Source organism: Coprinopsis cinerea, assembly GCF_000182895.1.
Source record: "Coprinopsis cinerea okayama7#130 chromosome 1 map unlocalized cont3.1, whole genome shotgun sequence".
Classification (NCBI taxonomy): domain Eukaryota; kingdom Fungi; phylum Basidiomycota; class Agaricomycetes; order Agaricales; family Psathyrellaceae; genus Coprinopsis; species Coprinopsis cinerea.
Window position 1 is genome coordinate 730,257 of NW_003307544.1, and position 14,583 is coordinate 744,839.

The 14,583-nt window shown below is 52.2% G+C and overlaps 4 protein-coding genes across 4 annotated transcripts; 1 reads left to right on the top strand and 3 right to left on the bottom strand.

The window, feature by feature from the left end:
• Nucleotides 1-158: 158 nt before the first annotated feature.
• On the top strand, nt 159-2,124 carry CC1G_04357 (other/HAL protein kinase; the record flags this gene model as incomplete). Its single annotated transcript, XM_001828334.2, has 7 exons — nt 159-367; nt 427-583; nt 651-998; nt 1,081-1,277; nt 1,341-1,476; nt 1,530-1,647; nt 1,703-2,124. The coding sequence occupies 7 exons, from the start codon at nt 159-161 to the stop codon at nt 2,122-2,124; spliced, it is 1,587 nt and encodes a 528-aa protein (XP_001828386.2).
• Nucleotides 2,125-2,178: 54 nt separating this feature from the next.
• CC1G_04358 (hypothetical protein) lies at nt 2,179-5,416 on the bottom strand (the record flags this gene model as incomplete). The annotated part of the gene is made up of 11 exons (XM_001828335.1): nt 2,179-2,228; nt 2,288-3,216; nt 3,269-3,490; nt 3,552-3,757; nt 3,814-4,240; nt 4,296-4,524; nt 4,587-4,719; nt 4,770-4,794; nt 4,848-5,212; nt 5,282-5,303; nt 5,358-5,416. 11 exons carry the CDS (start codon nt 5,414-5,416, stop codon nt 2,179-2,181), a joined length of 2,667 nt encoding a protein of 888 aa, XP_001828387.1.
• Nucleotides 5,417-5,718: 302 nt separating this feature from the next.
• On the bottom strand, nt 5,719-6,767 carry CC1G_04359 (hypothetical protein; the record flags this gene model as incomplete). Its single annotated transcript, XM_001828336.1, has 3 exons — nt 5,719-5,787; nt 5,842-6,462; nt 6,519-6,767. 3 exons carry the CDS (start codon nt 6,765-6,767, stop codon nt 5,719-5,721), a joined length of 939 nt encoding a protein of 312 aa, XP_001828388.1.
• A 958-nt stretch (nt 6,768-7,725) lies between these two features.
• CC1G_04360 (hypothetical protein) lies at nt 7,726-11,928 on the bottom strand (the record flags this gene model as incomplete). Its single annotated transcript, XM_001828337.2, has 5 exons — nt 7,726-8,693; nt 8,754-9,260; nt 9,318-9,482; nt 9,532-11,127; nt 11,178-11,928. 5 exons carry the CDS (start codon nt 11,926-11,928, stop codon nt 7,726-7,728), a joined length of 3,987 nt encoding a protein of 1,328 aa, XP_001828389.2.
• Between the last annotated feature and the right edge of the window lie 2,655 nt (nt 11,929-14,583).

Below are 14,583 nucleotides of genomic sequence, written 5' to 3' on the forward strand. Positions count from 1 at the left end.
GACGGAACATGTCCCTGGTGGTACCTGCCTCCGAAGGTTTCGGATCATACCCGTGAGAACACCCTCCAGGACGGGCGCTTGTTTCCTTTCGAGTCCTCAGCGGAGTGTAAGAAAGCCAAAAAAAAGCTGTTAATCTTCAATCAACACCATCTTCCACCATGGAAATTGCAGCAGGAGCGCTCGGTGCGTTTGGAAGCGTTGCGGCTGCCTCGCATAGCGTTCTTTCTGGCTTCTCAGCTCGACACGACCATGCGCATGATGCCCAAGTTGCAGAGACGCAGCAGCTGATCGGGTTGTTTAATAAGGCTTTGAAGGAGGGGGAGATTGATGAGGAGGATTACGAGGAGTTTCAGAGGAAGAAGGAGGTGTAAGTGCTGCTTCGATGATCCTCTGCTGGGCAAGACTTATCATCTTTTGAATCTGTAGAGCGATACAATCTGCCGACGAGTATTTTGACGCCATATCTGATTTCAAGAGTACGAGTTCTGTTAATTTGGTGAAGAAGAGCGAGATGAAGCATCGGGTGAGGGAGTGGAAGAGGAAGCATCGGGAGGCTAATCGAAGTTTGCGGACGCATTACTATGTGAGTCGATTAATGCTCGTTTGTTTAGCAGTACACAGGCTGACTCGGCTCGCCGATTTGTCAACAGAACTCGGGATCGGATGCGTCGGATGTTTCGTCTGTTGTTGCGTCCTCGGGGACTTCGCACAGTAGTCGCAAGATTGTTGGAAGAAAGAAGAAGAAGAACGGCTTCGACATTGCAGATCCGCTTGGAGCCCTCCGGCGGAGGCGGGGGCAGGAACCAAAGGCCGGATGGGAAGGGTCGACAGATTCGATGGTACCAACTGAAGAAAGGAGCGGAGAAAGCACAGCTCGGATGGGCTTGGAGGATAAGTACGGGGTATATCTCCGGGTGGTCACGCAGGATGGCAGACGGACTGTCATCCGGCTAGCACGTAGGCTGGATGGAAGCGACGGGAGGGTATATGAGATTAGGGTACGTTGAAGCCTTCCGGCCTTGTTCATATCCATCCGTTGCATGTGCAGGATCTTTCTGACCGCGATCTCTTCATCGTTAGAGGTACCGCAAGCCACGCGAAGGTGAAGCAGTGAATACATACCAAGAAAGGTTGAGGGAGGAATATATGTTCTTCTGGTCACTTAATCACCCCAATGTGCTCGAAACGTTCGATTTGCTGCAAGACGAGAATGGTGCCTGGTGTCACGTTATCGAATTTTATTCGGGCGGAAGTTTATTCGATGCGTTAGAACAAGGGTAATGTCCTCCTTTGCCTCGAGTAGTGGAAGACATCAGAGCTTGACAAAAAGTGACTTTCAGATCTATGACGCCGGAAGAAAAGAGTTGCAGTTTCAAACAGCTTGTCAACGGGGTCAACTACCTCCATTCGAAGGGACTTGCTCATCGGGATTTGAAACTCGACGACCTCTATTTCGACGACAGGGGATGTCTCAAGGTGAGCTCGGCTGTTTGATTTGTTCCCTGTGTTGTTGAACTCTACGCATGCAGATTTCTGAGTTCAGTGCGGTCACTGTGTGCCGCCTGGATCGCAAGGGTGGTTTTCGTATGTCGACAAGGCAGTATGGAGCAGAACCCTACGTTTCTCCCGAACAATACGTCGACCTACGTGAGGCCCAGACTTCCTTAACCCTTTAGGAACCACTCATTCATCCTTCACCCAGCCTACAACCCCCAATTGGCTGACGTCTGGTCATGCGGAATCGTGTACTTCTGCATGTACTTTCAAAGGTTTCCTTGGAGTATTGCGAAGGGCACCAGCAAAGAGTACAGTCTCTACTTAGAGGATTACACGAGCGGACCAAAGGAGCCCGTAGCAAGGCCAATAGGAACTAAACATCCATTGAAGGCACTTCAGCTTCTTAAACCCGAAGAAAGCCGCCCGCTTGTCCTCGCGATGCTGGATCCCGATTGTCAACGCCGATATGCCATCGAACAGGTAGTGGCTCATCCGTGGATCCAGTCAATCGAGGTCTGCGTAGGAATAGAAGCATCGAATCATCGCCATACTCATGCACGGACAATGGCTGACTCCGTGTCCTTCCCGGATGAGCATCTGGCGGAAGATCTCCAGTCTGATTGGTAGTGTCGGTCATTACAGTAAAGTTCTGAGTTCCGTTGTATATGTATATAGCTCAGATTATGCATCAGTAGCAACAAACCACTCCGCCGCCTCGGCGGTTGTGCTAACTGACGAGGACAACGTGTCAGTAGTCGTAAACCTTCGAGCGCGAGTAAAAGGAACTTACTGATAATGCTGCTATCCGTCCGGTACAACATCATCTTCCAACCCTCACTGCGCATTCTCTCATACTCCGCCCTGGCCATCCTCCAACTAACAAAAGAAGGCGGGAAAAGCCTAGGATCACCTCTCTCCCAATCCCTACACTCGTCTTCAATCACCTCAACATTTCCCTGCGACAGCATGATTTGCAGACCCCCAAACTTCTTCGCTACCTCCTCTTCACCCGACTGGATAACCTTCATCAGTCCTTCGTCCTTTAGAACGGCAGCGATGTCGACACCCTTGTTCAACTTGTAGAATGCAAAACCAAGGACAGGTCTCAGCACATGATCACCGAAGTACGGCGGGATGAACGCGCCCCTGTCCATGACCCGAGTCTTGATGTGTACAATGTCCTTTGGTTCCAGGATGAAGTTCTCGGGAATAATATGGTGTATAGGGAAGCGAATCAATGGTGCCAAATCCGAGAGGGCGAGCTGAAAGTCATTGAGCCAGGGGCGTAGGTTAACCTTCTCTGCCCTTGGTTTCCTGTTCTTCGCATGGGAGACGGGGATGGGCAAGAAGCCGCAGTAAGGCCTCGCCGCCGTCACCAATCGATTTTCAGAAACAGCCCCAACGAAGTCTGCAAGCCACCCTCCAGGGATACCCATAAAGTCGTGAAGGTAGATTAGAAGGTGGACAACGACTGCGAGGTTGTTTGGCTGGTCGACCCGGTAACTGCCTCGCTCGCTGTGTGCCGACTTGACCGTGGAGAGTAAAAGGAGCGCGAGCCAGTCATGCAGTTCAGCTTGGGAAGGCCTTGCGGAGACCTTAAGCATCTTGTCTGTGTCTGCAACCAGAGCAATCCATCCCCACACACTGCCCTGGGACATGGAGTCGACGTGTCGACAGCCCAGAAATTGGCGCAGATCCTTCTCCTCAAGGAGTGTGTAGCTAAAGAAAAGTGTTGAGCATAACTGGATCACAGAGATGAAAAAAGACATACTTGTAGGTGACATCTGCCACAGTCGAGAATAAGCCGGTGTTGATCAGTTTATTGAACATGAGCATGTTGGATTTGGAACGATGGAGGTGTGGGACGAGGAAGATGATGTTATTCAAAGGCCCACCCGTGTAGTCACTGTCTCGGTAGCGAAAGATGAGTGAAGCGATCGCTTCAGCAACGTAGAAAGGGATGTATACATACGGAATGTTGCTCAACCACATTCTGGTGAACTTGGTTGGGTAAGTCTTTGGCCTTCGGGGGTCGGCAATGATCCTTGGGAGACCCAAGATAACATCCTCCAGGACAACCTCGCTTAAGTACGCTGAAGGTCGTGCGCGGGGTGGACAAGATCGAGTCGATTTGGCTCCTGCGCGAGAACCTCATGCACATGGTATAGTAATCGAGGAGTTCGTCGTGTGCGTTCTGCTGAGTTGATGGATATCCATCCCCAAGATTGAGGAGTCGCGCGCCGCAAGTGTCTTCATATCGCTGTAGTGACTATAAATATAAAACTATCCTCAAGAAACCAAACGGGAGGTACATACAAAGATGAGGAAATTCGGTTTCCACCTCTCCAATACCTCAATCTTGATGTCACGGATTATTGAGCTGGTCAACCTCTTCGTCGTATAAGCCTTATGAATTGCTGGATGGCGTTGAATAAGAGTTTCTGGCGGAAACAACGCTTTAGTTGTTTGAAGAACCTGTTGCTCGAGCTCCCTTAGCTCGTTGGCGTCAGTCTCCCCCAGCAGCATGAGCCATTCCTCAGCCTTCGACACCCGCCTAATGTGGGGGTTGTACTTGATCATGCCCGCTGCTGTCTTCCCGAGAGGCGTAGACCACTGCTTCAAAACGGCAATGATGGTAGGCATCGAACTCCGTGCCACGGAGAGGTGGCTGTAGAGGGCAATCGGGCCGCTTCCTTTGGCAGAAGAAAGTCGTTTTTCGACTGCTGCAGATGTTTTTATCAGCCTAGCACGCCCGGTGGATCAGTCGAAGTAGGCGATGCGATGACAGGTCGGCTCACCTATCGACACAATAGTCCGGCAGAAGGAACGTCGTATACATGAAGATGAGCGTAGCAAAAATCTCATCTTTTTCTTCTTCGTTCGTTGCCTGGCCAATCATCCAAAGTAACTCGAAGATGACAAGCGTTTTTGCTACAGTTGCGGGATGAATTTCGACGAGGGTCATGTGCCATTGGTTTGTCCATCCCAAGTTGGCTGCATGGAGTATGGTTCCGAAGACGTGTCGCGCTGGCAAGATTAAATATGGGTTCAAACCGGCTGGTAGGAGGAGGCACGACAACAACACTGACCATCACCAGATCCACCGAAGAGGAAGGCGAGTTGATCCTTCTCCACGGAGTCAAGGTCTCGCTGCCTCATCTCCGTCAAAGGGTCATGCTGCCGGCGGCCGTCTATGAGCGACTGGATACGGTCAGTACCAAACTAAACACGGAGTCAGAGTACTGGGAAATGTGAGCAGAGTGTTGACAGACGCGGAAGAAATCCATCGTTGGGAGACTGTAACCACGGTTTTTAGCACGCGCCACCAGCTCAGTTAAGCAAGGGCTTACTGTATGGTCTTGAATACACCAGTATTCCTAGCTCGGCGCTCGTTCAGAAGGTTCCACCAAGCACGCGCCTCCATCATCGCGCCCTGGTCACTGTCTGGATGACTTTTCACAAACTCTTTGATAGTGTCGTCAACCTTGATGTGGGCCGCAGTATTCATAAAACAATACGCCTTTGCATATCGCGTGGCGAGCCTCGCGGCCAAGGGATTACATTCAAGTGGAGTCGCAGCCGTCTGGAGGATCGCCCACGACTTTTCAATCGCTTTTGTGCAGTTCTCATACTCTCCGAGTTCGAAAAACGCCGCACTAAGGTTTGAAAAGTACTTGGGTTCAATTCCACCCAGTTCGCCATCAGTGAGGGCAGCCTATGTAGGGGAACAACCATTGTCAGTTTCGGAGACGGCTCAGACGGGCATCAAGGGCAATGAACGCACCTTTTCATAAAGCTCCCGGGCACTGCGAAGAGAATAAACTGTAGTGAATCTCTTAAAGCGTTTTGTTCCTGCTCACCTTGCAAAATCGCCCCGTAAATAGGCCTTACGCCCCCTTTCGTTCAATTCTTCAGCCATCGGTGGGTTATCCTGGTGTAGCAACGGTTGTATAAGCAAAGTTCGCGGATGATGCAGGGCTAGGGCAGAATGTTCAGCACATCGGCTACCCAACGACCACGGTGCTCATATAGTAGAACTGCGCCAGGATGGGAACGAGCAGTCAAGCATCGGGGTACCCTCGGTGAAGTGATCCCATCAGGCGGAAACTGCCAGTGAACTTGAAAGCTTAAGTTTAAACTCATCTTCTTGGAACGAGGTTCAACGGGAGAACAATGTCGCTTTCTGATTTACGGTATAGAGCCAAGAACAGCACAATAGCACTAGTTCATAAAAAGGTTGGCGACTCCTGCTCCTGCAGCTACCATCGAAGCAGGGTCAACATTGAAATTCTGCAAGGCCAACGTTAGTCCAATCCAGAAACAGGCAGTTGAAGAGAACCTCACCAGATTGCGAATTGCACCTTTCTTCTTCTTTCCATCCTTTCCACCCTTTCCGCCACCCTTCCCTCCTCCAGATCCCTTACCGCCCTTCTTTCCGCCTTTACCCTTCTGCCCATCCTTCTTCGACGCAGCCGGTGCCTTCTTCGATCCTCCCGCCTTCTTGCTGGCCTTGGTGGCAGTCGAAGAGGATTTCTTTCCGCCGGACTTGGCTTTGACGGATGTCGCGCTTTTCTTGGATCCTGAAGATTTCGACTTCTTCGTTGCTTTAGGCGATCCCGAAGGAGAGGCTTTCTTTGAACCCTTGGCCTTCAAGTTGGAACTGGACGCGACGGGTGATTTGGCTTTGCCTTTCTTCGAATTCGCGCTCTTCTTGGAGCCTTTGCCGGATGAGACAGCCTTGGACGAGGACTTCTTGGCGCTCTTTTGCTTCTTCGAGGCAGCGGACGTGGACTTCGAGGAACCTGACTTGGACTTTGCCTTCGAGGCAGAGCTCGACTTCGACTTGGCCTTCTTCGAAGGCAAGCTCGTCTTGGGTTTCTTGGGGGAAACAGACGCTTTCTTGGATTTTGCACCCCCGCTTCGACGAAGCGAAGAGGCCATCTTCTGGATTGGACCTTTCGCAAACTACGTATTTGATATTAGATTGGTCTTCGGAGTCGGGAACTGTGCAAACTACATACCTTGGCAAGTCCGCCAATCCCTCGTCCCTGGAGCTCGAGTAGAGTCTCGAGGTCGCGAAGGTCGAGTTCGATGTCTTCCCAACCCCGCGCATCCAGGGAATCGAAATCATAGGCAATATCTCTTGGCTCGCTGGAGCCAGCGTCTGTGCTTGCGAGGTCATGATGGTTCGCAGGGCGGACATGGGGAACGGTCAGAGCGAGGGCACCGACGCTCGTGGAGAGGAGAATGGAGCTGAGAGTGAAACGCATGGTGACGGCTTGGTTGTATTATGAGAGGGTTGGTGGACTGAGAAGACTTGTCAGTCAGCAATCGACGGTGTAGAAGAGCAGAGCATCCTTACAGAATAGAAAGATTGTGAAGGGAGATAAAACCCGTGGTGTTGGTCCTGCCAAATTACTATCCAATTCTGTCGGTCAGTCAAAGAGAAGTCGCCAGTCCCCCACTAGTAGAACGCACCTATTGAGTGGGAATGCGCCAGACACTCTGAAGAAAACCACGTCCCAATGTTCCCGGTTATATACCCCACAGACAAGATAAGCATCATCGAAGAAGGTTGATAATGATCATTGTCACATAGCGGATCGCGGTGTCTTTGTCCCTGGTCGGTGTCTTGGCTGGTAGCGATCGCTGTGCACAGTGCAGCCGCTAGCAATTAGTGCGAAGATAAAGATTATCATAGGAACCGTTGTGCGGTGCAGCTGGATACCATTCAGAGCCTCAGTAGTAGTGCAGGCCAGAAATCGAGGCTTTATTCCGAGGAAAGGCAGAGCCGTGGTCGCGGACCAGACAAGTGCGTTGCGTCTTCCGCACACTTGCAACTTGAGGCTGTACAGCAAGTTGCTGGATACTGGGGGCTTTTGAAAGTGATCAGAAAAAACGCATGTGGACTACAGGTTGGAGCTACCTTACCTCTGAAATCCCATGGACCAGCCGCCACACCACCCCAATCGTGCACTACGTAGACAATCATCGAAGAAGAATACACCAACCCACAGGCAGTGCCAATCCAACCAAAAGCCAAATCCATGATACAAAATGCGTCTAGTTTGCCACGACAAGTAGTACATATGCGATAAAAATAACCATTAACCCTTGTACAAGAAGAAAAACAAAGCGTGAAACGCGAGGGGATCATGATGATGGGTATCAAACACGAACCAAAACTTGAACACAACCCGAGCGGAATAGCAAAACCCTTCCACAAAATCAAACCTCAAAAACGACATCCACAGCCCTAAACGCGGTGTTCCCAGGCCAAACCCGGACAGGAACCTCGCATTCAACCGTCTCGATCTTGACCTCCCTCCACCCTTCCTCACCACCTTCAAAGTCCACACCCATACCCACACCACCACCCGGATCGGGTTTCACTCCATCGTAGACCTGACTTTCCCCTGTACTCGAAGTGTCAAATGTGTGAGCCGAGAGATTGGTATGGCTGGCGGTATCTCGACTGGGTCGCCTCGAACTATGCCAATCGCTGTCAAGCTCATCTCCATCGTGATACTCCCTCTCAGTGCTGGGGGAGAGATACGACGTGAAGAAGGCAGTCCACGAGCTGTTCGATGCCGACTTCCCACCGCTTCCGTAAGGCGAGGTGGGAGAACCAGGGGAGAGGAAGGAGGTTGTCGAAGAACCGAACCGTGATTTCTCCAACGGTTTGACGAGTTCCATAGCTTTCCAGGAGGATCCCCACTCTCCCCTAGGCCCATCCCTGACAAGGCTCTTGAACCTCACGCCCTCCGTCCCAGTGTCCGCAGTCTCACTGGCGATGGCCACAAGGAGGCACAACCGCACCTTCCACTCTACCCCACCCAGTTGCTCCCGCTGCTGTGGAGGAGTGGATAGACTCGGTGTACCCACAGACGCCTGGAAAGCTGGACAAGCATCGGACGGAATGTCGAGTGAGAACGCCGTCCGCAACGTGTTGATCAACGTTGAGGAATAATGTTCAGCATACGTTCTCTTCAGATGGCGATTGGAAGCGGTCGGTGCTATCGATGAAGGCAACGCCTCGTGTGCTTCCAGGAAAGCGGAGAGTTGCAGCACTCTTGCCCGTCCCTTCCTCTCGTTCAACTCGACCACCCCAGAGACCGTCTCTCCCAACCGGAAGGAGCTCTTGGAGAACGTAAGAACCGCAACCTTGACACCATCCTTGTTCACGTCGTATGAGGCTGCATGAAGGAGTACGAGTTAGAATGAGCGCATAGAGATACCAGTACGAAGGAACCGACCTTTCCTGGAAGTTCGAGTGAGAATCTCCACAGCCTCTCGACATCCAATGGCCGGCTCGTCAGAATCCTCTTTCTCCCTATCCAACTCCTGGCGAAGGGCAGCCGCTTGTGCAACTCGTCGCGCCCTTTCCTGCTCCGCCTCCGAAGGTTTTGGACTTCCCCCAGATGTCGCATTCGCATGTTCTTCGGCCGCTTGGTTCGGCTGAGACTCCTCAGAGTTCTTCGAATCCAGCGGTGGTGGGGGTAAAGCAGCCAGTAGCCTCTTCGCATATCCTTTAATCTCCACAAGACCCGCGTTTCCCTTTGAGCTGTCCACACCCTTCGGTTTCGCACTCGATGGTGGCGAAGGCCTTCCGCCTTTGCCACTCGCAGGACCAGCGGAGAAGGAGCCTGAGGTCGATGCACTGGATGGCTCTTCGACAACTTTGGCTTGCGAACTTGGCATGGCAAGATCCATCCTCTTGTGAATAGGCCAGAGGAGGTTGTAAGGTCGCTGCGGTCGGTCCACTAGGAAGATCGGTCAAAAACCTTGTATCGTCGAGGAATGAAGGAAGAAGTCCATACCAAAGACACTGTTATAGAGCCGTATAGGAACTTTCATGAGCTTGCTGATGTTGTTCTTGCCGTTCCCTGCTCTACACAGACCCACAACCAACTCATAGGAGAATTTGAGACTCTTGCCACGGAATGTCGGCGGTAGATTATCCGGAAGAGTAAGCGTGTAGGTATCTGTTTTCTTTCGTGAGTATCTCATCGAGCAAAACTGAAGGCCACTTACAGGTCTTCTCTTCACCAGGACGCAAGACCAAATCTACCGCCAACATCGCCGGCTGCGTCTCCAAAGTTGGAAGAGGGACGTCGCTGTCATATTCGTATTTCTTTCTCTCTTCCTCCTCTTGACTGATGCCCCCACGGCCGCTCCCTAGCGTCAAGAAACCGCTCCCGCCACTCAAAGTAGAATCACCATCGAGATGCGACAATGACGTCTCCGAACTGGTCGACGCGCCAAACCCAAAGAAACTACTAATACTGCTCCGCCTCGAATGAGTGCTAGTGACAGTACTAGCAGCACTACTTCGTGTTACACTCCGAACCATGGTTGTCGTCCGCTGGTGGTAATGGATCTTCTCGGTGCTTGGACCCACACTTGGAAGCCCAAGCCCCAGGCCCAGTCCCGCCGAATGTGGAGGTGCTCGAGGTTGTGAGTTCTGGTGCACATCGTCATCGTCACCGTCTGGTCCGGATGAAGCTGATAGTGGTGAAGGGGGTACTGGTGATCGAACTGTCCATGTTGAACCCGGTGGTGCCGTTTGAGGTGGAAGCCCTTGTCCATGCACACCTGGATCTCTCCGTTGTTCGACCTCCTCTTCCACTCCCTCTTCAGACGGGCTCCCAAATCCAATCAAGTTGGCCGGAGAAAGTAACGAGAAAAGATTGGCTGTCAGCGAAGCTGATCTGGCATGCCCTTGACCCGGCGCTCTGCTCCCCGGTCGTCCTGGTCTGTCCCAACCACCAAATCCAGCACTCTCGCTGCTTCTCCTCACGCCGACACCGCCCCGTCTGTTCGACCCCGAACTCGAAGCGGATCCGCCACTTAGGGCCACGAGAGAGTTGATCTCCATGCTCCCTCCTCCCAAAACGCCCCCAGGGCCCTTCTTGAGCAATCCCTCCCTTACTTCCTGCATCTTATCTTTCTGTTCCTTCGTCGGTGGTGGAACCGGGACACCAGCCGTCCCCGGAACAAGAGGCGTGATCTTGACATGTCCCAGTAACTGTGCATATGAGTAAAGAATCAACTCCTTGCTGTCGTTTTCTGGGTGCGTTTGGTCGTCAGGGCTAAAGGGGTGTCGCGAGAATGGGAAAGGTGCAGTTTGGGGGACATCAAGAAGTTCTCTTCCGTGGCTTCTTCCTGGTGCCTGGCTAGGATATCCCAGCCCAAGCGATCCCGCTGGAAATCTTCCGCTGGGCATCGAGGCCCCAGACTCCATGTAAGGGGCCCCAACCATCGGAGTGTTGGGGTACGACGGATTGCCTCCATAGGCATAGACATGATATGAATGTCCATTCGCGTTTGGTCCTTCGGAAATCGAGTCCAGGGATAGCGAAACAGAGCTGCCCGACGCGTTTGGAGCCTGCTGCCCTGAATAAGGCAATGGCCCGGTAGAGGGTCCTGGTGCTGATGGGAACCCTGGTTGATATGGCGAGTTGGGGTGGGAGGCTAAAGAAGCGAAATCCACGTCGCCATCGAGAACCGAGTTTTTCCGTGCGTGAGGATGGCTTTGTGAGAGGGCGAGGGTGTGTGTGCGTTTGGGATGAGGTGGTTGTGGTGGCGGCTGCGTAGGTTGGGCGTGTTGTGTTGAGGGGCTGGGTGGTGCTAAGAAGGACGTTAGCTGCATCCTCGTCATTCAAAATCAATCACCATACCTCGTACATCGAATTCGGTGGGGTTGACTACGGATACAGATAGCGATTTCCCAAGTTGTCGTTTCCGCCTTTGTTCGATGAGCTCGGGGAGTGGGTTGTCCTTGTCCTTGGTTATACTAGGGATTTGGGTAGACGCGCTGTCCTCGGTAGGGCCGTTGGGGACGTCGTTTTTTGAAGACGAAGAGGTTGACGATGATGACCCGGAGATTGGTCCGCCCGCCTTGATTCCCCCTCCACCGCCGATTCCGACCAATCCCTTCCTCGAAGCTCTGTCATCTCCACTAAAACTCTTCGCTCTCGCCATTAATGAGGGTGTATTGATGATGACAGGGGACCGAGGTGTGCCAGGTGAAGTCGGTGGTCGAGCCAATGGTGCAGAGCTAATCGAGTGCGCCCCTCGTTTGTGGTGGAACTTCCTCGTCGATACATTTTGTGTACTTCCACTTGCACTCCCATTCCGGTTGGCCAGGAGGGTTGGGCTGGGTAACGCGGTTTGCGAATACGAGTAAGATCGCGTATGTGAATTGGTCTGCGACTGTACGGGGTAGGCTGGGTGCTTCGATGATAACGGCGAGTAGCCTACGGAAGAAGATGCCGGGAAATTATTGTAACCATTGTGGATTTGAGGTGGTGGGTGGGTGTTCACGAATGTGATGGAGACGGAGAACGGCTCCCCTGCAAAGAACGAGGGCTGCGAGGGCTTGATAACGACGCGAATACCAGTTTCGGGGTCGAATGAGGAGGACTCCATGTCGCAGACTGTCTAGAGTCTCTCGAGGGCGTTACTTGCGGTGGGACAACACCGTTAGCGGGACCGGTTTCAAACCTGGGAGATGCGTTGAGCAGTGAACAAGATGGATCCTGTGAGCCCCTGGTGAGGACTAAATAGAGTCAATCGCGCGTCGTGACACCCCGGAGATCCTATCGTCGACGAAGGTTATCGTTCTGACTTCCCACCGACGTGTTCGTCGAGGTCCTACAACGATGACCTGAAATTATGACATAAACCAGTCGAGCTCAACAAAACCGCTTCGTGTAGAATACTCACCGAGTATATTTCAGCCTCAAAAGGCCTCGATTATCCTCCTTATACGTTGTAAGTCTAAATTTTGGAAGCTAGGCGTGGGCAACCGCCGTATACGTTTGCGATGAGGTCGTGGTCTGTGAACAAGCGTCGTGGCTGCCGGGAAAGATGCCGATCCCGGACCATCAATTCTGGAGAACTAGCCCCTATCAGTGGAGAGCGCGCAGCGATGCGCTCGCTTGGCAGGGATCGACCGTGGCGGGAGCCTGAACCCAGGCACCGTAGCCTCTTAGATCTTAGGTTTGGACCATCCGTCGAGAGATGGCTTTGTGAGTTGAAAACACCATGTCCCAATTCCACGGATTCAGTTTCAAGCTGGACCCACCTTTATATTCACTATTGTATATTCACTCAGCCGGGAACGTACCACGTAGTGGCTAGGCTGGGTTGAAGTGCCAGGTACAGCAGGCGATTGCGACCATCCGTCCGTTGACTCTCACTGAGCGAGTATATCCCGTGCCGGTTATTGCAGATAGATGACTCTTGAGTTGTCATGTCGCCTGTTTCATGACGGGCGAGAAGGTTCTGTGTTCTATCGATGAGACAGGTTCCAGGAAGTAAGCGAAACGGTGAGCCTAATCTCTTCAACTTGTCTTCGACGTTCTGTTCTTCTCGTACAATCCACTCGAGTATATCTTCCAAGGAAGATAAGAGAAACTTCCACCGCCGAATTCGAAAGCCCCATGTAAGGGTTGTGGCGCCTCGAATGTCTTATCCACAATTCACACCCGCAGAGCACGATCAAGGTAAATATTGATTCTCCGGGTGTACGAGTATGGACATCAGGGATGGTGTAGGCAAGGCTAAAGATACGAAGAGGAGCGGTAATGGGTCCTCAAGACCCTCTGATGCTAACATACGCAAACAGGGTAATAGGGGCAGGCGCCTCCCTGACACTCACAACCATCTTTGCTAGCAATCGTTTACCGGTACCTCTTGCTGAACTCCTGTGGTGTGGTCTCTGGACCCCGTCATACACATATCTCCTCTCCATTGGTCTGGCTTGCAACCTGATTCTGAGCTTCCTTCTACCACGCCTGTGCTCTACCACCCCACTCATTGCCTGTCTCATAACCCCAAGAAGAAAGCATCTGGTTCTTTCTTTTCAAGTCAGCCCCCCTATGAGCACCCGTCGGTCGCTTCATTCCTTCTAATCGACTTTCCATATCACAGACATTGGCTGCGTATATCCAAGGCAGGTGTCTTCAGGAAATCGACGTTCATTGAAGCGCTTCGCCCGTGATGAATCTCGTCAGTGACCGTGTCCTACGACTCGAGCTCCAGCCTTTACTGCGGGAGGTACATGTAACCCAGATTGAGGAATCACGTCCGACAGATAGGGCCCTACTCTCCTATCACCATTGCCGGACGTGCGAGCGAGCGGTGATATCGATGGCCCTCTGGGTTCATGGAGATATCATCTCGCTTGTAAATAAGAGAATACGCGGCCCTTCGCGTATCATGGAGCAAGCTCTTTGGTCCTGAAGCCCAGCGCCCATCTGGGGCTCTCGGGGTCTGCTGTAACACCAACAAGTCGGACACACGAAAGCCGCTATTTATAGCTCGAAGAAGGAGAAACCAAACATCCATTTCTGACTACTCTCAGCGGCAAGGTCGCCGCTTCCTTCCTCCTCAGCTACAATGCCCTGCGCTCTTCCCGATGAGAGACAGATGTAATGTCTTCCAGGCTCAGCTCCACTTCTTGACCGGTCGCGAGAACAGTGAGTATCCATCTATTCTCACTCATTTTTGATCATGAAGAGCGACAGGAGGCTCAACTCAATCGGACTTGCCAGGCGCTAATTATTGACTCACTCCAAGATAGGAACACGGTTAACCCCGACGACATCGCGAACGAGTCGTTCCCGCATAAGGGAGGTCGGGGTTGGAAGGGCCTGTAGAAGAGGGTTGACTTGGCCCATTTCTGATTTCATGAGACCTGCCTGCTTCAACTTGTGTGAAGCTTCGCATGTGGCAGGTTACCACTAACGAGGTAAGTTCTCGCATCTCTCTGACTACTGTGTGTTCGATGACATTCTGGAAGGAGTTCTAAGGTCGATTAGATGGTAATCAGGTGCTAGTCTCGAGGATAGAGCGTCGTCGGATTCGAAGGATTCAAGGAGATTGAAGGTATTGAAGGTGGCCGTCGCGTTATTTATAGCCTCATATTGGTGATGAAACCTTGTTACCAGCTGGTACCTTGCGGTCCGCACACCCTATGTCTGCGGTATTATTTCCACTTTCAAAACTCGACACTCACCTCGCAAAGATCAGGAACCCGACATCCTGCCGTCAGAGGAAACGCCAACGAACAAGCGCCGA